General features: G+C 38.4%; 1 protein-coding gene across 1 annotated transcript in view; it reads left to right on the top strand.

The window, feature by feature from the left end:
* Positions 1-7,279: 7,279 nt before the first annotated feature.
* The window catches only part of LOC126088474 (chromodomain-helicase-DNA-binding protein 1), an 82,000-nt gene continuing 63,332 nt past the window's right edge, over positions 7,280-25,947 (top strand). The window contains exons 1-9 of the mRNA XM_049906616.1: positions 7,280-7,306; positions 7,392-7,519; positions 7,628-7,796; positions 13,001-13,140; positions 17,468-17,665; positions 18,447-18,622; positions 18,776-18,945; positions 19,536-19,695; positions 25,164-25,405. Of these exons, the coding sequence (XP_049762573.1) occupies positions 7,280-7,306; positions 7,392-7,519; positions 7,628-7,796; positions 13,001-13,140; positions 17,468-17,665; positions 18,447-18,622; positions 18,776-18,945; positions 19,536-19,695; positions 25,164-25,405 (1,410 nt within the window). The remainder of the gene's footprint in view (positions 7,307-7,391; positions 7,520-7,627; positions 7,797-13,000; positions 13,141-17,467; positions 17,666-18,446; positions 18,623-18,775; positions 18,946-19,535; positions 19,696-25,163; positions 25,406-25,947) is intronic.

Genomic DNA, 25,947 nt, shown 5'->3' with positions numbered 1-25,947 from the left:
CAAAGCATTAAATAATAAAATAGTGCCAGTTGGTATTTTCTGTGATGTACCTAAGGCATTTGACTGTATTGTCTTCCCTGAAGGACACAACATATTCAGTTCTGCACATCTAGGGGTACTACACCAATGATATGTGGTACACATGGTGAGAAAATATTAAATTGGGTGGAAACTTTCAAAGTTCTTAAGTGTTTGTATTTATGAGAATTTAAACTGGAAAAAGCACATTTCAGAACTCCCAAAACAATTTAATTCAGCCACATTTGCATTTAGAATCATTGCAAATCTTGGGGAGAGACAATCCAGTAAGTTGAAGTATTCCATTTATTTTCTTTCAGTAATGTCATGTGAGAAATGTTCTGGGATAACTAATCTTTAAGAAAGAAAGTAAGTCTTCTTTGCTCAAATATATGTGGTAAGATTAATATGTGATGCACACTCACAATCATCTTGTAGATATATCTGTTTAAAGACTTGGGCAGTCTGACTGTTGCTTCACAGTATATTTATTCTCTAATGAAGTATGTTGTAAATAATCCACTGCAGGTCAAATGGATGATGTACATAATTACAAACGAGAAGGAAAAAATGACTCAATTTTTTTTCCACATTGAGATTGTCTTTAGCACAGAAAGGGGTACACAATGCTGCAATCAAAATTTTTGATAACTTATCCAGGGATATAAAGTGTCTGATAGACAGCAAAGCAAAATTTGAAAACAAACAGTCTCCTTGACAACTCCTATTCTGTAAAAGAACTGCTGTTAGTGTAATGTTTAAAGGTGATAGGTAGGAATTACTATTTCACATCTGTAGATATTTTGGCCCCCCCATGAACCATGGACCTTGCCGTTGGTGGGGAGGCTTGCGTGCCTCAGCGATACAGATGGCCGTACCGTAGGTGCAACCACAACGGAGGGGTATCTGTTGAGAGGCCAGACAAACATGTGGTTCCTGAAGAGGGGCAGCAGCCTTTTCAGTAGTTGCAGGGGCAACGGTCTGGATGATTGACTGATCTGGCCTTGTAACATTAACCAAAACGGCCTTGCTGTGCTGGTACTGCGAACGGCTGAAAGCAAGGGGAAACTACAGCCGTAATTTTTCCCGAGGACATGCAGCTCTACTGTACGATTAAATGATGATGGCGTCCTCTTGGGTAAAATATTCCGGAGGTAAAATAGTCCCCCATTCGGATCTCAGGGCGGGGACTACTCAGGAGGACGTTGTTATCAGGAGAAAGAAAACTGGCGTTCTACGGATCGGAGCGTGGAATGTCAGATCCCTTAATCGGGCAGGTAGGTTAGAAAATTTAAAAAGGGAAATGGATAGGTTAAAGTTAGATATAGTGGGAATTAGTGAAGTTCGGTGGCAGGAGGAACAAGACTTTTGGTCAGGTGATTACAGGGTTATAAATACAAAATCAAATAGGGGTAATGCAGGAGTAGGTTTAATAATGAATAAAAAAAAATAGGAGTGCGGGTTAGCTACTACAAACAGCATAGTGAACACATTATTGTGGCCAAGATAGACACAAAGCCCATGCCTACTACAGTAGTACAAGTTTATATGCCAACTACCTCTGCAGATGCTGAAGAAATAGATGAAATGTATGACGAGATAAAAGAAATTATTCAGGTAGTGAAGGGAGACGAAAATTTAATAGTCATGGGTGACTGGAATTCGTCAGTAGGAAAAGGGAGAGAAGGAAACATAGTAGGTGAATATGGATTGGGGGGAAGGAATGAAAGAGGAAGCCGCCTTGTAGAATTTTGCACAGAGCATAACTTAATGATAGCCAACACTTGGTTCAAGAATCATAAAAGAAGGTTGTATACCTGGAAGAATCCTGGAGATACTAAAAGGTATCAGATAGATTACATAATGGTAAGGCAGAGATTTAGGAACCAGGTTTTAAATTGTAAGACATTTCCTGAGGCAGATGTGGATTCTGACCATAATCTATTGGTTATGAACTGCAGATTGAAACTGAAGAAACTGCAAAAAGGTGGGAATTTAAGGAGATGGGACCTGGATAAACTGAAAGAACCAGAGGTTGTACAGAGTTTCAGGCAGAGCATAAGGGAACAATTGACAGGAATGGGGGAAAGAAATACAGTAGAAGAAGAATGGGTAGCTCTGAGGGATGAAGTAGTGAAGGCAGCAGAGGATCAAGTAGGTAAAAAGACGAGGGCTAATAGAAATCCTTGGGTAACAGAAGAAATATTGAATTTAATTGATGAAAGGAGAAAATATAAAAATGCAGTAAATGAAGCAGGCAAAAAGGAATACAAACGTCTCAAAAATGATATCGACAGGAAGTGCAAAATGGCTAAGCAGGGATGGCTAGAGGACAAATGTAAGGATGTAGAGGCTTGTCTCACTAGGGGTAAGATAGATACTGCCTACAGGAAAATTAAAGAGACCTTTGGAGAGAAGAGAACCACTTGTATGAATATCAAGAGCTCAGATGGCAACCCAGTTCTAAGCAAAGAAGGGAAGGCAGAAAGGTGGAAGGAGTATATAGAGGGTTTATACAAGGGCAATGTACTGGAGGACAATATTATGGAAATGGAAGAGGATGTAGATGAAGACGAAATGGGAGATAAGATACTGCGTGAAGAGTTTGACAGAGCACTGAAAGACCTGAGTCGAAACAAGGCCCCGGGAGTAGACAACCTTCCATTTGAACTACTGATGGCCTCGGGAGAGCCAGTCATGACAAAACTCTACCATCTGGTGAGCACGATGTATGAGACAGGTGAAATACCCTCAGACTTCAAGAAGAATATAATAATTCCAATCCCAAAGAAAGCAGGTGTTGACAGATGTGAAAATTATCGAACTATCAGTTTAATAAGTCACAGCTGCAAAATACTAACGCGAATTCTTTACAGACGAATGGAAAAACTGGTAGAAGCCGACCTCGGGGAAGATCAGTTTGGATTCCGTAGAAATGTTGGAACACGTGAGGCAATACTAACCTTATGACTTATCTTAGAAGAAAGATTAAGAAAAGGCAAACCTACGTTTCTAGCATTTGTAGACTTAGAGAAAGCTTTTGACAATGTTAACTGGAATACTCTCTTTCAAATTCTGAAGGTGGCAGGGGTAAAATACAGGGAGCGAAAGGCTATTTACAGTTTGTACAGAAACCAGATGGCAGTTATAAGAGTCGAGGGGCATGAAAGGGAAGCAGTGGTTGGGAAAGGAGTAAGACAGGGTTGTAGCCTCTCCCCGATGTTATTCAATCTGTATATTGAGCAAGCAGTAAAGGAAACAAAAGAAAAATTCGGAGTAGGTATTAAAATTCATGGAGAAGAAGTAAAAACTTTGAGGTTCGCCGATGACATTGTAATTCTGTCAGAGACAGCAAAGGACTTGGAAGAGCAGTTGAACGGAATGGACAGTGTCTTGAAAGGAGGATATAAGATGAACATCAACAAATGCAAAACGATGATAATGGAATGTAGTCAAATTAAGTCGGGTGATGCTGAGGGAATTAGATTAGGAAATGAGACACTTAAAGTAGTAAAGGAGTTTTGCTATTTAGGGAGTAAAATAACCGATGATGGTCGAAGTAGAGAGGATATAAAATGGAGACTGGCAATGGCAAGGAAAGCGTTTCTCAAGAAGAGGAATTTGTTAACATCGAGTATAGATTTAAGTGTCAGGAAGTCGTTTCTGAAAGTATTTGTATGGAGTGTAGCCATGTATGGAAGTGAAACATGGACGATAACTAGTTTGGACAAGAAGAGAATAGAAGCTTTCGAAATGTGGTGCTACAGAAGAATGCTGAAGATAAGGTGGGTAGATCACGTAACTAATGAGGAGGTATTGAATAGGATTGGGGAGAAGAGAAGTTTGTGGCACAACTTGACTAGAAGAAGGGATCGGTTGGTAGGACATGTTTTGAGGCATCAAGGGATCACAAATTTAGCATTGGAGGGCAGTGTGGAGGGTAAAAATCGTAGAGGGAGACCAAGAGATGAATACACTAAGCAGATTCAGAAGGATGTAGGTTGCAGTAGATACTGGGAGATGAAGAAGCTTGCACAGGATAGAGTAGCATGGAGAGCTGCATCAAACCAGTCTCGGGACTGAAGACCACAACAACAGATATTTTGGTAAGAAGAAATAAAAGCTTTTTCAATTTTGTACATTAAGTTGTCATGTGTATGTAAAAGACTCATTCCTCACCATTATTGTTTATTGTCCACATGATCCACAGAACATGAGCATGAAACTAACTCATTTTGTGTATATCTGACAGAGTATGAAAGTGATATTAAGGTACCTTATGAAGAAAAACATATTTCTTATGAACATTGAGCAGACTGCATTAGCAGTGGCCCTTTTGAGACACAGAAGTTTAAAGTCACCTAAATGTGAAGGACGGAACAAACTTGTCCCCTGTTACCTCAATAACTGTCCACTCGTAAATGCTAAATATTACAGATCTTGCAAGCAAACTTTAAAAAACTGTCCAAAACAGAGCTTTCTGTGGCAATTACTTCAGGAAATAACTTCACATGGATTCTGAGGATTTTTCATTAAATTGAAATTCTTGACAACTTTGAGTGCCCTGCTCTGGTGACTATTATACAGTGGTGTACAAAACGTACGGACAAAAGTAACTTTCATATGACATGTTACTGCCAAGTAATATAGTATCCCTAATGCTACTCAAGCTATTGTATTAATGTACCAACTCTGTAGGATGTAGCTTAACTATACAATGCAAGATGTCGCCTTAAAAATAAGAAAACTTTCTACCCTCATTGCTAGATTTTAACAATCTAAATTCAGGCAGTCCTAAAGGACAAATACTGTATATTGAGATCTAAGAATTATGTGTGACATACACAGCCTACAAAATTAGAACAAAATCCGGAATGGTATGGTGGGAACCATTAAACCACTTGGTATGGAATGATCTATATGCTTACTGTAAAGTCCACTGGCTTGATAGTATTATTTTAGTGTAATAGTTGTCTTGTGACATTTGCAAAAATCTCATAAAATGCTTAATGCTTGATTTCATATGATGATGACTGGCTTGATAGTATTATTTTAGTGTAACAGTTGTCTTGTGATATTTGCAAAAATCTCATAAAATGCATAATGCTTGATTTTATGTGATGACAATGGCTCATCATAGTAAGCCAGTATGACTTGATTATATCACTCATAAGGTAATGTATTATCAAAGCTAGTTGTAAATAAATAGCTACAATGCAACTTCTGGTTGATTATGCCCTTTTGTGTAGGTTTTATTGTTTGTTTGTATTTAATAATACTTCTTTCTTGACACATGAGTACTGTGTGTTAAAACCAGAGACTGGGTACTGAACCAGTGTGTGTGCTGGTCATGAAAGTCGTGAAAAAGTAATGAAAATGAGCAGGTCATCATGAAAGTAATAAAACTGAGTGTGTGGTCATGAATTTTGTATTGTGTGTCAGTCAGGTGCAGTTCTAGATGGGAGTGGCAAGTAACTCTGCCCCCAAGAATGTTGTATCCAGGAGTCCATTTAATACTATGTATAAAGATTCACCAGAACCCATTAAGCTGGGGAATTTTATATCTTTCTGTGAAAGCCATGATAGAACAGCCTCTACTACTGGGTTTTTGATCCTTGGTGGGGAGGGGGGGGGGGGGCGGTTCAGAGTGAGATATTTGGCTTCATTATCGCAGAGCTATACGAGGTGTTAACAGCTCATGGAAACTACATCTAAACTGTAGCTCCACCCTACAACAGTTCTGCCATCTAATGTGTTGCTGCAGAAGTATCAGTTAGAACACGTATTCCTTTAATTCTGTTCACTTCCTTTTTTTGATTGACATCTTTTTTGGAAAGGTATTTCTTCAAAGGTTCTCAATAATTAATATAAAACTATCAGAATTTTAATCTCATTTTAAATGCAGTAAGGACAATTAAATTGGTTTCTTTTTAGCCAAAAAGTTTCCCATGTTACATTAATACATAATAGCTAATATAAATAGCATAATAATATTAATTTACTGTGAGCAAAATAAATGCTGCAAGTATTTTCATGTAGGTGCATTAAAAAAAATAAGATGTCACAAGTTTAACTAAGTAGCACTGGAAATGTCATGAATTCGATCCTCTGAAAATCAGTAAAACCCTGCTAACAATTTTACTATACAACCCGCTATGTATCACTGCCATGGGAACCACAAAGGCAAGATTAGAGGAATCACAGCGTTTAAGCAGTCATTCCACCAGTGCTCAGTGCTTGAATGATGTGGGAAGAAGCCCTAATACGCAGTACAGTGGAAAGTACCCTCTGTAGTGCACTTTACAGTGGATTGCAGAGTACAGATGCAGATACTACTTTCAATGCCGTATAGGAGTTCTGTATGTTTTGATTCTGCAAATTTTATTTTTATCTCTCCATGTATTTTGATTAAAAGAGGTTTCTTTTTAAAACTTATGTCTTTGAATTTTCTTTGCTGATTATGTACTATAAATACCACTTTTTTTTTTTACTGCTATGGAAATTCAAGTTTTCCAGGCCGTAATTCTAAATTTTGGCCATATTGCCATGGATTTCGACAACAAACTTTTGTCATTACTCAGATGTATGTCATTGCTTTGGCAGTCTTTCAGCATTGTCTGCTGAGTTTCTAGCCACAATAAGGATGTTGAGAGAGAATATTCTGAGTCTCAAGTAACTAATTTGGCCTTTCTCCATAAAGTCTGTTGTGTGAAAATCTGTATTTCACTTAAAAACAGGTGATGAATGGAATCAGTGACTCCTCACCTTTTTCAGAGTTCTATATTTGATATAGCATGTTAGTTCTTCTTGAAAACAAGACTGCAATATAATTTTTGGCATTTCTTCTGGTTGTATACCTGACTTCATAGGATCTTGGCTTGCCAATTTCCATGTGTAAATAACACTGTGGTTACCAGATGGAAAGTGGCGTGCACCAATGTATGCGTGTGTGTGTTTTTTTAAATGCTTAAGTTTGTATTTGTAATTTACCTAATGCTTCTTTGATGCTTCAGGTTAGCAGAAGTGTACTGAATTCATATGTGTTATGAGCTTTATTTGCATGGCATTTCCGTGGCTTGACATCAATGTTCAGAACCTCTGAAACACTTCACAAATAAATTACCTGTATTAACTTGTGAACTAGACACAAGTGCTTCATTTCTTGTAAAAGAGCGTCCTTTGTGAATGTCATATAGTGGTACACATTGACACATTGTTTCCTATAACCCATCTTAATTCATCCTGTTTATAGTTGTGAAACATGCAGTGTTCAAAATTTTATTTGTTTGTTGTGTATAGAGCATAGTGGAAGTTTAAAACATATCTACATTTTGTTGGAAGCCATAGAAAATTAATGTTTGTTTCCTCTGCAGGACTCTGGTAATGATAGTCCACAAGACTCTGCTTCTGAGTCTGAAAGGAATTCTGGGTCAGCATCTGAAAATGAATCAAAAAGTAGTGCCGGTTCATCTAAATCTGGGTCTGGATCGAGATCGGACAGGTAAAGCCTCTAACTGTAAAGCTTTAAACTGTCAAATAATTTCATTTATGCAATACATTATCTGTTTATGTCAACAAAATGGTAATAAAAATTACTTTTCTCTTTTAGTTGTTCACAGTCATCAAAATCAGGTTCAGGTAGTGGCAGTGGGTCAGAATCGGAGAAATCTGGCTCTGAAAAAGATTTTAGTTGCGAGAAGGTTACCATCAAGAAGGAAGAAGCCAGTGACATTAAGCAGGTAACGAAGAGAAGCTCAAGATCGAGAAACAGCTCAGAGGTAGGCGATACAGTCGAAAGGTTTTGTGTGGCCTTCCTCTGTGAAATTATAGTGTTAAAAAAACCTCCATTTCTGTATCAACTTACAGTTTGTTTCAAAATCAGATAGCAGATTAAACGACAAGGACACATTACTAAACAAGAATGTTTCTGTCTACATTCCTGTTCATTATCCAAGTTTAATATGTATTTCAAGTCCAAGTCTAGCATCTCAGATTTTTATTATATTTTTGTGCAAAAGAAAAGCTCATTTCACTTGTCCATCCTTAATGCTAATTTTAATTTGAGAACATATTATATAATCCTATTCAAAGAAATTCTTTCTATCCAGAAACTAAGAAGTCCATTTTAATTTGCCTGTGCCCCACCCGTGCATAGTTAATAAAACGATGAACTAACAATTTCAAAACCAAAGACGTCCAACTGCTTGTCGTGTACTGATGTTTTCATCACTCTTTAACCACCTTCCACAGCTGCTCACGACAGTGGCATGTGAACAGCTGACCAGCTTCATTAGTGCTGGTCCATAACAATCAGCCCGCTGTCAAAGTTTCGTATGTCGGTGGATTTCCCAATTTGTGGTCTGTATTGTCACTAAAATGAGTGTCCATTCATCTCTGCTCCTCTTACACTTTCATTACTGAGTCACATGTTTGCAGTGTCACCAGATGGCATCCATCCTCACAGTGGCAATGTCGTAATGTTTTGGCTAATCAGTGTAAGTGACTTGAAACCTCCCACCCATCCATCAGTTTTCTGATATGAGTAGAAATATAGTACAGTGTTTCACATGTACTTGTAGCCATTGTTACCTTTACTGTTGTTTTTGCACTTGCCAAATTCCATGGAGCTATGGGATGTATGTCTTTACTGACCCTCCATTATTATTAGGTTGTCTGATTCCAGACTGTTGTTGGTTAAGTTGTGAGCATGTGCTTTATTGGTGTTTCACTTGAGTAAATACAGAGCCTTATTCTTCAATATAAGAAGTTCATTGGAAGTGCCTATGAGTAGTGAATGAATAGTATAGTGACAGCTGTCAACAAGCAAACAAGAAAATTCAATTTCAGGAAGTAATTTTTAACAGGACATCTTTCTTTTGCCTTTGTGGGGATCAGTATGTCATACAGCAATATTCCTAACTCATTCATTTTGATTGTACTTGTGTGCCTGGAAACATTTATTTTACTGTACTTCACTAAGTTCATGTCTTCTGATGTTCAGAGAATATCCCAGTTTTCACTACAGAATGATAAAAAAATTAGACAAATAATCGCAACAGTAAAACAAAGAAAGAAAAAGCCAGATGTGAGTGGGAAACTGTGAGAGATAAAACTGAACAGAAAGCAGTAAAAAATTGAAACTGGTGGAACTCAGGTACAAGTCGAACAATACAAAGAATTGAATGAACATAAATCTAGGTGTAAAGAATGTTTCACAGACAATGAAAGGGAGAGTATTCTTTGAGAATTTTGGAATGTGGATGATTGTTGTAGATGTGAGTCATTTGACTATTCAAAAATCTGGACAACCGAATGTATGCAGAAGAGCAATTTTTATAGTATTAAGTCTAGAAAGATAATCACTGTCACTTGCATATGTTGTCATATAGTTATCTTTGCAGGAATAAAAGATAACACTAGATGTATGTTCAGAATAACAAAAACAAATTAAACTTATTAAAATCAACAAAAATCAGTATTTATTAAGAGATTAGAGACACATCTTCATACATACATACATATTTTCTTAAAATTACTAAAATACTGCAACCTTAATTGTGAAATACCTAACAAAAGTTTAATAAGACAGTGACTATAGTTTAATTTTGTTTAAAATATTTAGTAATTGTTATTTGATGTAAACAGTTTTTTCGTACTTGAAAATTGACAAGATGACTTCTATGTTATCTCCATTAACAGGTATCAGTCAGTGTAATAGTTGTTTTCTAAAAAGTCATTTTAATGTTTCAATAATACCTTGATCCATTGGGATGGCAGAGGTGGTGCAGGCAGGTAATGCCAGCATCATGTCCATGCACGCATGGACTAGACTGCAAAGATATTTGCTCACAGTTGACAATTCAGATTATCACAAACTTGTACAACTGAGGTCTGGGTAATTGAGCCTCCACTGTGCTTATGTCACCAACATTATCATCACTCTGGCAAAGCAGGCAGAAAGAAAGACAGTAGGAGGTACAAACAAGCAGAAAATGAGATTCTTAACCCACAAGTATCACCCATTAATCTGTGGACAAAATGCTTCTTATTTGTAAAGCATATTTTATGAACAGTTTTGGTATTAGTAAGGAGTTTGTAATCACTATTGTTAAAACTGCTTTGTTCATTCTCTAGTATTGTTGATGACAACAACAGAGAGAGAGACCTGCACAAAAACAAACATGCTGATTCAAAAATCAGATACACCAGGCAGCTCATTTTCTTGATATTATAGTACAAAAGCCAGTATACAGGAAAAACTTTGACAAAAAGGTACTTTCCACGTCACTAGATCCTGTCTGAAATATGTGCAGGGTACACCCATGATGTAATGATCATGGTGAAAGAACCTTATGGAAAAAAAATATGAAGTGGATAGAGTTACTGAAGAAAATGTGGCGGATCTTCTTTGCAAGAAAAGTTTGGAAATTCTATGTGACTTTAAAAGAATTGACATGTCATGAAAGAAACTGATTACAATACACTGAAGCCTTTTTTGAGTTAGGGATCCTCCTCACTAGTTAGAAGAAGAAAAAATGTTATTGTTATGCAATCGCTAATTCCTGGTGCATTCCATTTGCATTACCTTAACATAATATTAACTGGTGTCATCAGGAATGCTCTCCCAGGTGACACACCAGAAAACACCATCAGGCTAGCGTCCACCAAAATGAAAGTTTGAACAAAGTATCGAGAGCACTATTATGAATTTAACCTACATAAAAAGGTACATACCAGAGGATTTCAAAGCATTATTGGCTTGTGGTTTTTGGACTGCTTTTCATGATGTTATTAGGCTTCTTCCAGATGTGAGTAGTATAAAAATAATTTAAAATGTTCGTCTTCTCTTTAATGTAGTATAGTGTCAGTAAGGTACAGTCACTTTCTTATTTTAAAGACTTGCATTATTTTTGAAAATGGTATAAGTCCCCATAGATTTGGTGAAAAGGTACAAGTCACAACTGAAGGCATTCAAACCATATTCTTAAAAAAGTTTCTGTTTTAGGAGATGAGTGATATACAGAACTGTGCAAATGGAATTTATAAAACTATACCACAGAGCAAACAAAATGAAAACTCTTCCATTACAATTTAGTAAGATGTCATTTGAACTTTTTGTCTCCTGTAAATTTGTGGAAAATTAGGTTTATGCACTTCTGATTGCAATACCTCATCCTGCTATCCATTTCTCATTTATTCCCTATCTTCTCTCTTATCTGCACTTCGTTCTAATTTTTTATTAATGGAACGGCTATGTATCACAAATTTTGATCCATTTAATTTATTTATCTGTGATCCATATCAAGGTCTGCAAACTCATCACACACTGCATACACTCCGAGTCCAATACAATTCAGTAATGACTAACTTTTACAAAATCTTGTTGTTAATGTAGAAATGCTGCTGATTTAGAGCAAAACTGGCACTCTCAGTGCAGATAATGTTTGTCTAGTTACCGTACCTATGAAATAGGCCATAAGTCAGTTGTCGCTAGCCATTCTTGTACTTTGTTTCTCCTAGTGTAGTGGTAGTCTGTTGTGAAGTTGACTAGTGCATAGTACCCATAAGTCAGTTGACACTAGCAGTTTGAAGTTATGTTGTCTATTGTTACCTGAGAAACAATGAATAGAAAGACAACCACAGAACAGTGTGTATTTGTATTACAAATAAGGTGGAAACATGGAAATTAGAGTAATGTTTCTGATTAGTTTGTGGAACATTTTCCAAGCATCCAACCTCCGTCTCAATGAAGATTTGAAGAGACTGGATCGATAGTGGAGCTTCCGTGTTCAGGTAGACTAAAGTTTGTTACTACAGAAGAGAATCTTAACATGTAATACTGTTTGCTGACACTGACTAAATCCCAAACAAAAGTGTCCAAAGAGTATGGAATAGCAAAAACAAGTCTACAAAGAACTAAGAAAAGGCTGAAATTTATGCATACTGCACTCTTCAGTGCCTAAATGGTGGTGATCTGTAAAGGTGTATGGAATTCTGCGAGTTGTACACAGTCCAACAAGAAGCCAATCCCACTTATTACAGAAGTATTCTTTGGAGAGCCAAAGTGAATTTTAGGGCAAATGGCAGAATGAACAGTCACAACTGTGTCCACTGGGATTCTACAAATCATTATGTAGCAATGGAGACAGAGTTAAATTCTCCTGAAGAGAGAGTATGGGTGGGGATTGTCGCCAGCGGGGTGATCAGGCATTATTTTTTAACAGTATTTTCAGTCCTGTAAATTACCTAGATATGCTTCAGGTTGTTAGAACTAGAAAGTTGTATGCTTATTGAGCATCTCCAGCCAGTTAAGGAAAAGTTTATGAGGCAAAAAGATCAAGCACCCCTGCCTTATGGAGTAATTGTGAGACTTTCTCAATGAAAATTGTGATGAATGGATTGCTGTTGGGGTACTGTGCTATTGAATGAACACCATGATCCCTAAATTTCACACCCATGGATTTTTCAGTCTGGGGAATACTAAAACATGAGTTTTATTCAATCGTAATTCATGTTGTTGAGCATTTGAAGAAATGAATCCAGTCAGAATTTGAAAACCTACAGTCCCGAAAGATTTGTGATAAAATTTGCAAATCAGTGTTGAAATGATGGTAATTTAGAAGCGAAGGTAACATCTCAACAAAATTATTTACATTCTACTAGCACTTTCTATTGCCACATTTGTAGTGGAATGGCATAATTTCCACTGTAAATGTGAATTGTCACTCCAAAGCACTAGCCATTCTGTATTAATGACAATGTACTACTTATGTTGGTCAGAGCCTGAAATCCATCACAAATGAACAAGTTTCAGCACAATAATATTTGTGACTGGTAACAATAGTTTTATACTTTTTCCTTGGGCTTTTTCTTACATCATGTAATACTTTCATTTGGTTTTTTCAATATGCATACAAAAAGTTTTATTTAGAGACTGTTGAGTGTTTATATGTATACGTGTATGTATCTGTTACTTTTTCAGTGCTGGGAAGACAATCCAGATGTATATGGAATAAGAAGATCAGGGCGTTTCCGAAAGGAACCTGAGAGATTAAATGCAGCTGAAAGTGATTCCAGTGACAGGGGGAAGAAAAAGTCTACAGTTAAACGGTCTTCAAAGAAGTATGTTGTAGGAACATGTCTACTGTAGTTTTGTCTCTACCATGCTGCATTGTACATACTCATTTATAAAATTAGATTGTTCCATTCTAAAAATAATCATTCATAAAAAAAAAACTTTAATTTCCATGAAACTTGTCGAAAAGAATTTCCCTTAAATGAATTTCTTTATATTCATTAGAGGCATACTACCGTTATAGTCAAGCACACTAACATACATTTGTACAGGGGCACTCAACTTAGAGGTGGTGAAAGAAATTTTCACCATCAGGGTTGGACCGGTAAGGGCAAGGAGAGTGATGGAGAAAAGTTCCTGATCACCAGAATTTGCTTCACTATTCAGGGTTAAACTCCAAATGTTCCCACTGTGTCATGATGGGGGCCATGTGATATTGTGTATGGTGATTCATCCATGGGATGGGGACATTACAGTTGGTGACCATTTGTTGCAGAGTTCCACCTTATCCTTTCTCTCTCTCATCTCAGCTGCACAGACACAACACATACTCCACACATACTACTCACAGTTACCAAAACTTAACAGAATAATCTAGGGCATAACTCTCTCAGTTTGTGAGGGAAAGGTGACATGGTGTGTGAAGAAAGAAAATCTATTCATCAAGTGGCTGAACTTACCACTCAGGGTTTCATAGTTATAATGGCATAATGCCAACATTTGAAGTTTCATGGCACCTTTTGTAGTGTTTACGCTTCAGCTCTCATGCACTGCAAATTCTTCTGAACTTGACAGTCTTGTAGTTTCCATACTAGAGGATGCTGGAGTACATTAACAGAATATACTTGTGGTAATGTATGACATCAATAACAATGCTTTAGGAGCCAAAAATGAAGGTGTAGTTGCTTTGTAATCAATGGCAAATACATCAAAACAGTAACTACAGTTGAGGGAGGATGGTCCTTGTTCTCCATAACAAAATACTTGACAGTTGACAAACCCAATTTCCAGTACCATAGAAACCACAAAAATGAAATATTTTCCTCCAGATGTACTTCAAGCTAAGATGTTCGGAGTTGTAGGAGTCTTCCCTCTGGTATTGTGTTACAGTACCATAAACCGTAAAAATCTAGTCAGTGTGTCCTGCTCCACTCGCTTGCTTGTACATTTCCTTGCTAAATAACTTCTGATTTATATCTACTCCATGATGGTATTCCTATTTTCACTATCTGTTTCCATCTTGGGCATCGCCACCATATTTCTGAGTGCAGAATTGGAAAAAAGAAACACCTGATATGAACAATTGCCACTTAGAAATACACTCCTGGAAATTGAAATAAGAACACCGTGAATTCATTGTCCCAGGAAGGGGAAACTTTATTGACACATTCCTGGGGTCAGGTACATCACATGATCACACTGACAGAACCACAGGCACATAGACACAGGCAACAGAGCATGCACAATGTCGGCACTAGTACAGTGTATATCCACCTTTCGCAGCAATGCAGGCTGCTATTCTCCCATGGAGACGATCGTAGAGATGCTGGATGTAGTCCTGTGGAACGGCTTGCCATGCCATTTCCACCTGGCGCCTCAGTTGGACCAGCGTTCGTGCTGGACGTGCAGACCGCGTGAGACGACGCTTCATCCAGTCCCAAACATGCTCAATGGGGGACAGATCCGGAGATCTTGCTGGCCAGGGTAGTTGACTTACACCTTCTAGAGCACGTTGGGTGGCACGGGATACATGCGGACGTGCATTGTCCTGTTGGAACAGCAAGTTCCCTTGCCGGTCTAGGAATGGTAGAACGATGGGTTCGATGACGGTTTGGATGTACCATGCACTATTCAGTGTCCCCTCGACGATCACCAGTGGTGTACGGCCAGTGTAGGAGATCGCTCCCCACACCATGATGCCAGGTGTTGGCCCTGTGTGCCTCGGTCGTATGCAGTCCTGATTGTGGCGCTCACCTGCACGGCGCCAAACACGCATACGACCATCATTGGCACCAAGGCAGAAGCGACTCTCATCGCTGAAGACGACACGTCTCCATTCGTCCCTCCATTCACGCCTGTCGCGACACCACTGGAGGCGGACTGCACGATGTTGGGGCGTGAGCGGAAGACGGCCTAACGGTGTGCGGGACCATAGCCCAGCTTCATGGAGACGGTTGCGAATGGTCCTCGCCGATACCCCAGGAGCAACAGTGTCCCTAATTTGCTGGGAAGTGGCGGTGCGGTCCCCTACGGCACTGCGTAGGATCCTACGGTCTTGGCGTGCATCCGTGCGTCGCTGCGGTCCGGTCCCAGGTCGACGGGCACGTGCACCTTCCGCCGACCACTGGCGACAACATCGATGTACTGTGGAGACCTCACGCCCCACGTGTTGAGCAATTCGGCGGTACGTCCACCCGGCCTCCCGCATGCCCACTATACACCCTCGCTCAAAGTCCGTCAACTGCACGTACGGTTCACGTCCACGCTGTCGCGGCATGCTACCAGTGTTAAAGACTGCGATGGAGCTCCGTATGCCACGGCAAACTGGCTGACACTGACGGCGGCGGTGCACAAATGCTGCGCAGCTAGCGCCATTCGACGGCCAACACCGCGGTTCCTGGTGTGTCCGCTGTGCCGTGCGTGTGATCATTGCTTGTACAGCCCTCTCGCAGTGTCCGGAGCAAGTATGGTGGGTCTGACACACCGGTGTCAATGTGTTCTTTTTTTCCATTTCCAGGAGTGTATATGTCTGCAGTATTTGCACAGGTACTATTGCATACATGTAGTGGACTGCCTGTGATTTGACAATTAAGGAGTGGGGCATCCCACACGAATACTGCAGGACAACTTCTGTACCTCAGCTGCTATCCAGCTGGAGGCTGTGGAGAACCAGTCTCACAGAAAACAAGAGCGAGTAGAATGTGTTCGAGATACCACTGGGGATAATGACAGCTGTTTGCTAATACTGTCTATAGCAGTAGTGCACTGAAAAGGATGTAAGCAACAGCAGGTCATACATGTGCCCCAAAATTCATCGGCATTTAAGGAAAGACAGTAATTTTATTTATTTTATTTTTTTTCGTATGTATTTCAAAGTACGCACACTGGGAACTATTCATTGTTCTGGTAGGACCAGAAGTATTAAGTTAGACAAGCTGAATAAAGTATCTCACTGCACATCTGTTGGCTTCTGGTTTCAACAGTTCTAGCTGCCCATTGCTGTTCCACATATTCCTGATTTTTGCAAGATCTATCTTTCTTGTCTTTCACATAATTCAGTGACCTGTATGTCAAGTGCCGCTTGTATAACCATTGCGCTACGGTATGTTAATTCTGAGTATATGTAATGCTTAGTCATCTTTATGATGCAGCTGCTCATCATTTGCTTGGCAACTCTGAAACAGGCATGTTGAGATTGTGCACAGTTAACTTGAGAGCTCAGATGACAAGCTTTCAGTGAAATCTTCAGTCTTTGTGACTTAGATGTGGAACTGGAATGGTAGAGAAATAGTCTGAAGGTGGTTTGATGAACCACCTGCCATGCATTTCAGTATGAATTGCAAAGTAGTCATGTAAGTGTGAAAGATTAAAATAAAGTATGGTACTTTTTTTACTTTTTCGTACGAAGTTACTCTCTTCCTTTGTGCAGAATATTGTTAGAACAATGAATGTTAGTGTGTGACAAATTTTCTTACCCATGCGTGGCAGCTCTCTCTCTCTCTCTCTCTCTCTCTCTCTCTCTCTCTCTCTCTCTCGCTCGCACGCATGTGTTATACACAAACACTCCATAAGAGTTTAACAAGATGGCATTGTGTGCTTCAAGAATACAAAGGGCACACCTTTGCAGTGTTAGGAACAATTTAAGCTGTAATAATTTGAAGGCTTGCTGTATTTCATTTCCTATTTATAATGATATGCAGTAGGTTGAAAATGAGAAGTTGTATAAGTCGTTAATTGTCCAGCATCACTGGTGGTGACTGTTGATAGTTTTGTTGTGTAATTTGGCAAAAACTTTGTTGTTCCTTGTAAAATCAAATGCCTTGATTTGGAGAATTTGAAGTATTCATTGCCTGGCTATGCATTCGGTTATAATCCTGGAGTCATAAGTGAGAGAAAGTATTTCGTATCTTAAGCCAGCTATCTTTAAGTAGACTTTCCTGAATCATACCAATCATCATAGTGAAATATTAAGAGAACAGTAAACCCAGAAATGTAAACTGACCTGACAAATAATTGCTGGTATTCTCAGTTTTTGTACTTATTTAGCTTTTTTTAGAATATCATCTCCACATTTATGAATAGCATGTGTAGTCTTCACTGTTCTTATTGTTGGAGTACTAAATGTTCCTCTGAACATAATGATTTTCTTTGCAGCTCCAATACGTGGAATTCTGATACCTCAGAGTCTGAAGATGAAGGCGTGCCACCTCCTAGGAGCAAACCACCTTCAAGGAAGGGAAAGACAAGACCCGTGCGTCATAAACCTGAAGGAAAGAAGTCTTCACGTAGGAAATACAGTGAGACTTCGGATGAATCAAGTTTTAATACAGATGAAGATGCTGAGAACCAAAGGCAAGTTCAAAAATTACTACAGTCTTCAATAATGAAAGACATCTTAAGCAAATTTGATTAAAATTATTTAAGCAATCTTTACTACTAATCCCAAGAGGAGCAAAGCTTACGGGAAAAGCATAAAATATCCTTATCAAAATAATTTTGAATTGCTGTCAAGACACTGAAAGTGTGTTTGATTAGCTTCAAAATGAGTGGGTAAAGAAATTCTGTGTTGCAAGCCTGCGACCAGACTATTGACCTTACTGCAGGTACAGTGCAGCCTTTCTATTTGCTGCTGTGCTAGGAGGGCATGGTGTGGTGGGCCCCACACCCTGGTTGCCTTTTATTCTCAGGAAAGATTCCTGATACTCACTTTGACAGCAGAGTGAGTGGATTTGGGGCTGTCACGGAGGATCTAGAACAAGGAAAATTCCCCATCCCTATCAGGGATTGGGCCCATGACTGCAAAATTAGTAGGAGAAGAAATAATTAAGTTAATCTTCCTTGCTTTACATTAGTACTTATTTGTCTATTTATCATGATAAAGTGCTATTTTACTGTGTTAGCTCTTACATTCTATGCAGGATCTGGATAACAGGAATGAGTAGAGTTAGCACAAAGTGAATTACAAGAAGAGTTAGAACTATAGAAATTTCATAATTCAGTGTACCTGTACTAACAGTAATTTACCACAAGAGTAATTTTTGTTTGAAATGATAAATTGTCACCAAATTAAAAAAAACTCGTCTGTAATCCTCATATCCTGCCGTATTCTAAGTTGAAGTTGTAATATGTACAGGCATACCAACAGAAGAGCAGCAACTGGTGTAAGCTACAAAGAAGAAACTGAAGATGAGAAAACAGATTCAGAAGATCTGGTTGAAGTTGACTGGACAGAGCCTGTTGTTCCAGCAGAACCTGACAACGCTGAAACTATTGAAAAAGTGTTGGCGTGGAGGAGAGGTAAAAAGGGAGGTATGTCATCATTTAAATTCATAACATTGCGTTCTCTAACCACAAAATTTGCATTGCATATCTTGAGGTTCTCTTTTCCGAAAAAAAGATCAGTATCCAGCCTTAAAATTCAGATGTAGTAATCAATATAATGGCTATTTTTTCCATACCTAGTTACTGGCAATATGACGACTGTATATGCTGTGGAAGAGAATGGTGACCCCAACAAAGACTTTGATCCTACTGATTTGGAGAATAGTGAATTACAGTACTTGATAAAATGGAAAGGTTGGTCGCATATTCATAACACATGGGAATCAGAAGAATCATTAAAAAGTCAAAAGGTATGTTGGTTTTCTGGCACAATTTGAAATCAAACAATGGAAAGTCCAGGTTGGAATATCAACAATATTATGAAAAGGATAGACTGCTAATCACCATAAAGATGACACATTGAGTTGCAGACGGACACAACGAAAAGACTGTTACATATTGAGCTTTCGTTTCAAGCCTTCTTCAGAATAGAAAATGCACACACATTCACACAAGCAAGCCTACCTTATGCACACATAACCGCTTTCTCTGACCACTCTCGCTACATGTGTAAGGTGTGCTCGCTTTGTGTGTGTGTGTGTGTGTGTGTGTGTGTGTGTGTGTGTGTGTGTGAGTGTGGGCGTGCGCACGCGCACGTGTGTCGGTGGAAGGGTGGGTGGGTACGGCTGAAATCTCAGTGTTTAATAGTGTTTTTCATTGTGCCTGTCTCCAACTCAATGTGTCATCTTTATGGTGAGCAGCAATCTATCTTTATCATAATATTGATAATGTGAAATAATTCATGTAAATCTGACAATATTGTTGCTGCCTAAATTTGCTGCACTGTATGTGCCATATTTGTTTTTCCAACAGGGTTATATTTGCTACCTTCTTTTTATAGGTGAAAGGAATAAAAAAGCTAGAGAACTATATTAAGCGCGAAGAAGAATTGTCAATGTGGAAAGAGCATGCAACCCCTGAGGACATTGAATACTTTGATTGCCAAATGGAACTTATGAGTGAACTTCTGAAAAGTTATAATAATGTGGAGAGGATTATAGGTAGGTCTTCCTGAGCATTGCGTTAGTTATACTTCAGTAATTAATAATCATTCTTCCAGACATCTGACACACACACACACATATATATGCTCTCTCTCTCTCTCTCTCTCTCTCTCTCTCTCTCTCTCCCCCTCCCTCCCCATTGGATTTACTTCACCTTCCCATTTATCACATATTCATGTACTGTGAATTATGTAAGAGAAGTCATGTGATCAACTTTGCATCGTAGCATACCAAATTTCCTCATACATTTCACAGATATCAAACACATATTTTGAGTGTTGGTGAAAAAGCCTGGATGTATGTATTTTATGATTGATTGGGACTCGCCAAATAGAAGTGGCATACAACAAAAGATATGAAGCTGCATAGTGAGCAATCAGGTTAGTCGAGTTGTGAGCATCTTTAAGAAGCAGTAAAGGATATCAAGGAGAAATTTTGGAAGGAAACTGAAGTTCATAGGGAAATAAATAAGAACTTTTATGTCTGCCAATGACGTTGTACAAATGAAATGGAGGGCTCTTGAAAAGAGGTTGTAAGATCAATCAAAACCAAAGTAAAATGAGGGTAACAGAATGTAGTCGAATTGAATTGGGCAGATGGAGGATATTACATTACAAAGTTACATGCTAAACGTAGCAGAGGAGTTTTGCTATTTGGGATGCTAAATAATTGACAATGACCAAAGTCAAGAAGGTATAATAAGCAGACCCCCAACAACAAGAAAAGCATTTCTGAAAAAGAGAAATTTGTTAATGTCTAATATAAATTTAAGTTTTAGGAAGTCTTTCTGAAGATATTTGTCTGGAGTGAAGCTTTGTACAGAAATGAAATACAGAAAAGAAAAAAATAGAAACTTTTGATATGTAGTGCTACAGAAGAGAAAGTAAGATGACAGAAAAGATTTCGAAATGCAACAGTGACAATAACAAACATAATTGTTGGGTTCAAATTAATGATATGAATATAATAGAGGGAAACATTCCATGTGGGAAAAATATATCTAAAAACAAAGATGATGTAACTTACCAAACGAAAGCGTTGGTATGTTGATAGACACCATCCTTTCGTCTTTCCCTCTCCTTCCCTCTTTCCTGATGAAGCAACTGTTGGTTGCGAAAGCTTGAATTTTGTGTATGTGTTTGTGTTTGTTTGTGTGTCTATCAAGATACCAACGCTTTCATTTGGTAAGTTACATCATCTTTGTTTTTAAACATAAATGATCTGGAAGACAGGGCGAGCAACAATCTGCAGCCATTTTCTAATGATGCTGTGCTGTATGGGAGGGTGTCGACGTGAGTGACTGTAAAAGGATACAAGATGACGTAGACAAAATTGCTAGTTGACGCGATGAATGACAGCTAGCTCTAAATGTAGAAAAATGTAAGTTACAAGCAGACGAGTAGGAAAAACAAACTCATAATGTTCGAATACAGCATTAGTAGTGTGCTGCTTGACACAGACATGTCGATTAAATATCTCGGTATCCAACATACAGTGAGCTCACTGTGTGTTGGATCGGCAACTGCTAAGGTCACAAGAAAGGTTTTTCTGCAATTTCAAAAGTGAAGATATCTGTTGGAAGTAATTATAACAATATCCCAGTACATGTTACACCTCATAGAAAATGTTGTGTCGTCATGATTTGAGCCTACAAGGTTTGAATAGTCTGCACTGAAGATGGTCACACAGTGACCGAGATCAATTTGTAAAATAAAGGATTTCAATCTGTACAGCTGTTGCTGCCAATTATCCAAAATATATTGACAATAATTCGGTCGTGGTGCACACAATTCCCAATGGAATTAGACATAAAGAAATATAGGACTTGTACAGAGGAATATAGACTGTCATTTGTCCCTTGCTCTATTTGCAAGTGGAACAGGAACAGAAATGACTAGTTAGTGGTACAGTGTACCAACCTCCAAGTACTATACAGTGGCTTGCTGAGTATGTATGTAGTTGTAGATACTGAATTGAATTTGTACGGAGGGGGGGGGGGAGAATAGTTTATGGCACAACTTGATTAAAAGAAGGTATTGGTTGACTGCAAGTTTGAATGAGTGTAGGTTGCAGTATGTATCCAAAGATTAAGAAGTTTGCAGAGAATAGATTAGTGTGGAGAGCTGCATCAAATCAGTCTTTGGACTGAAGGCCACAACAGTTCACATAGGTATCAGGAAGAATACATGATTCCTCGCCCAAGATCCCTGCTGACTATACACATTGACTGAATGGCGGGCAGGTTCACCATCAGCACTTCAGGGGGACAAATAACCTCAGCTGAGAAGAGAGTCTTACTTGAAATGTTGACTGCAATGATTTATTTTATTACCATTGAATAATAGAAGAATGTATTTCTAAAGAGAACTTGAGACACTTTGTGTGTGTGTGTGTGTGTGTGTGTGTGTGTGTGTGTTTGGGGCAGCTCTGAAGAAGGAATTTGTCTGATTGTCTGAAAGCTAAGAAATTGTATGCCTTTTCTACATGCCTGTCTACTGCTTAGCACTTCTTTTACTTGATATCTAGTAGTCTGTCCTTATAAATGTTTCATAGAAAGTAACTATATTAATTCAGGTGTTATTGAAAGTTGAAGTGTAAGGTATGTCTACACGCAGATGTAAATACCACACTGAATTCGCTTTCTGAGCAGTGTGCTCTTGAATGCCTTCTTGTGACAAGGAAATTCTCAGTTGTCCAGATTTTACATTGTATCTGATGTATTCTGCTTGTATTAAATTCTGTTCATGTGATGTGTCCTGCTTCGTGTTTAATTACAGTTTATCTACAGAAACGTCTCCACCTGCTCTTGTTTGAGCCATTTTTTCTTCTTTTTCTCACCTTTATCACCAAAAGATATAAAACTACTTTTGAAAAGTCAATATTATGTTTTGAATGTTACTTCTAGTGATAGCAGAGCTCCACACTTGTTTGTTAAGTTTCAAACAACTGAGATGTAAAGGCATAAGCAAGAATTGAACATACTGAAGGATAAAATGTTCTCAGGCTGTGAATACTTTTAAAAAAATACATGAAAGTAGCAACAGGCTTAAGATGGTGTAGTGTAGTTAATTCAGAATATTTAAAGAAATAAATCTCGAATGTTGTATCCAGAACAGTTTGTTTAAATAAATATCTGTTATGACTCAAATGGTGGTACATGAAAAAGGTAAAGCTGTCGACAGCCCGAAAGCTGGTTTGAACACTGCAAAGATTTCCACAGTAACAGACATTCCCAGATGTGAAAGAAATGATAAGTGAGAGACAAAGTTATAGGACTGATCATAGATCAAACCCAAGACTTTTGGATCCATAGTCTGACACTTAACCACTGTGCCACCAAATCACATAACAAAAATAAATATAATAAATCTTAGGCAGAGACATTTAGAAGCCCTCAGCCATAAGCAGAGACTTCCTTGAGCATAACTCTGCTTAACTGTGTATGCATGTCGTACTAAACTTCAGGACCCTGACACGGTAGTGCACATTGGCAGGAGTGTTGGAGGCCCTTCTGCCATATATGAGCAGTTAGGACAGTGGAATTCTGACCCCAGTGAAAGAATGTTGGAAGTAGTAGGATAAAGGAATAATGGGACTAGCTCTGGGTCTATTTCTATGCCGTAGCATTTCTTAAAATAAAATAAAATAAAATAGAATTCTACTTCTACTAATTTTATGTAGAAGCAAGAACATGCAGAACTATGGGCCAAAACAGATAAGTGATGTTGAAAGAAGAGTTACGTAAAATAAAGTTGGGTATAGAAGTGCAAATATAACTAAAACCTGGAACAGAGCAGAAAGTAAATTAATGTGTGGAGTTCATAGGAAACAAGAAATATGAAAACAGTATTACAGATGTAAAAGTAATCTCAAACAGGATAAACAAAACTGAAGTTCTAAAACTAAAAACAAGATATTTTATATATGTGACAGTGTTTGCATTCAGAATATGTTTTAACATTGTACAATTAATGTATATCAAACCTATTGTACAGTAGTTTTGTAGGGCAGTTCTGCTACACTTCTTGTTGACGGGTGTGACCTTTGCATTTTTTAATCACTGCCATTGCTTTTTGTTTGAGAAATCTAGAGTATATTGTGCTTAAGACAAGGTCAAACTCTGTTCCAAATTTGGTAAAGAATCTGGTAGAGATCCACCTGATCCTGAGCCTTTGTTAAATTTATAATCCTTCTGCGGTTTTCAGTTTTCATGGATCATTTGAAAACACCAGTGCTTCTGCTTTTGCTTTGCTTTCTTTAATTTCAGTTTCTGTGTCGTCCATAAGTGTTGGGACATTATCTTGGTCACTGACTGCCTTTTCTTATGGTAGTCGTTAAAGGCTTCTCCTTTTGACAGGCAAATGTGTTTTCTTTAGTATCTCTCTATCTGTATCTATATACGTTCATTCATATTGTACAGTATTTACTGTTTCTTAACAGAGACTGTATACCATGAAGGGTCCCTTCCATGATGAACTGTTATGTTAGCTACGTATCTATCTCGTGCTTGGTTAACTAAATTTGAGGCACAGTTCTTCTACATGCTCCTGCCCAGAGCTAAATATAATATAGTTCCTTCTTGAGATATGACATTACTACCCCTAATGTCTCTTTATATGCGGAATGAATTTTCACTCTGCAGTGGTGCGTGCTCCGATTTGAAACTTCGTGGCAGAGTAATACTGTCTGCTGAACCGAGACTGGAACCTGGGGGACTTTTGGTTTCTGTGTGCAAGTGTTCTCCTGACTGACGACTCCCGGCCCGCCATCACAACTGTAAATTCATTATGGGAACAATCCCCCAGGCTCTGGCTAAGCCATGTCTCCACAAAATCCTTTCTTCCAGGAGTGCTAGTCTCACAAAATATGCAGGAGAACTTCTGTGAAGTTTTGGAGGTAAGAGAGGAGGCACTGGCAGAAGTGAAAGCTGTTAGGAACGGTCGTGAATAGTGCTGGGATAGAGCAGTGTGTAGAGCACTTGCCTGCAAATGGCAAAGTTTCCAGGTTCGAGTCCCAGTCCCACATACAGTTTAAATCTGCCAGAAAGTCTCATTATATATTTCACTGATTTCATTCCCATCAATCTCATTCACTTCATTTCAGTGAAATTAATTCATTACATTAGTGTTATTGAATGGTGGAAGACACTGCATTAATGCCTTGTTGTTAAGATTGAAAATTTGAATGGTTAGTTGATTTTGTTGCTACTGGTACGTGCACCATTAGTATTAAATGCCCCGTAAGCTCTTGCCAAGAATGATACAACCGTTATTGGCATTATATAATTGTTTCAGATGGAAAGAGACAGTAGAAACATATAATGAGATAGAATTCTGTGGATCATTGACAAGTGAAGACAACCGTGGTCTCTAAGCATGCAAAATTATTGAATATTGTAGCTTCCAAAATGTAAATTTTTTACCTGCAAACTTCTTATTTAAAGCCTATGTTGTTTTATACTTTAGCTGAGTTTCAGAAGCCAGAAGGAACACACCCAGATTATTTCATAAAATGGGAGAGTTTGCCATATTCAGAGGCTACTTGGGAAGATGGGGCTCTTATTTCAAAAAAATGGCCCAAGAAAATCAAAGAATTCAGAGAACGTGAGGAATCTAAAAGAACGCCATCAAAACATTGTCGAGTGCTGAAACATCGGCCCAAGTTTGTTCAAGTCAAAACTCAGCCTGAATACATGGGTGGTGATCAGGTAAGAAAATTCGAGTGAAAATGCTGTTTTTTAATAAAATAAAACTAGTAAATATCACGCATTTGAAAACACCATAAAATGGAGTTGACAGTATCATATAATGATTGATATTGAATTGTTAGCTTTTAAAAAACAGCAAGTTTTTATAATACTAAATACAAGTCTACAAAGTAGTGGAGAAACAAAAGTACACCACCACCACCCCTACCCCTACCCCCACCCCCCCACCCCCACCCCCACCCCCCCCCCCCCCCACCCCAATCCTACTAAAATTTGTGATCAACATTTTTTCTAAGGCAGCAGACATCAAGGAATAAAATATCACATACATTATCCAAATTATAGGCCACCAAGCTCTACAACATGATTGCTGCCATACTATTCTCTTTGTATCTTATTCTTGACACAGCCTATCCTGATTTAGATTTTCCATGATTTCCCTAAATCGCTTCAGGCAAATGCCAAGGTGGTTCCTTCGAAAGGGCTTGGCCGGCTTCCTGCCCCAACAATCCCTAATCCCGAGGGGACTGATGCCCTCGTTG

The sequence above is a fragment of the Schistocerca cancellata genome, chromosome 6 (assembly GCF_023864275.1).
Source record: "Schistocerca cancellata isolate TAMUIC-IGC-003103 chromosome 6, iqSchCanc2.1, whole genome shotgun sequence".
In the NCBI taxonomy this organism is placed as follows: domain Eukaryota; kingdom Metazoa; phylum Arthropoda; class Insecta; order Orthoptera; family Acrididae; genus Schistocerca; species Schistocerca cancellata.
Note: the sequence above shows the minus strand (reverse complement) of the source record. Positions and strands in the feature narration are given on the sequence as shown.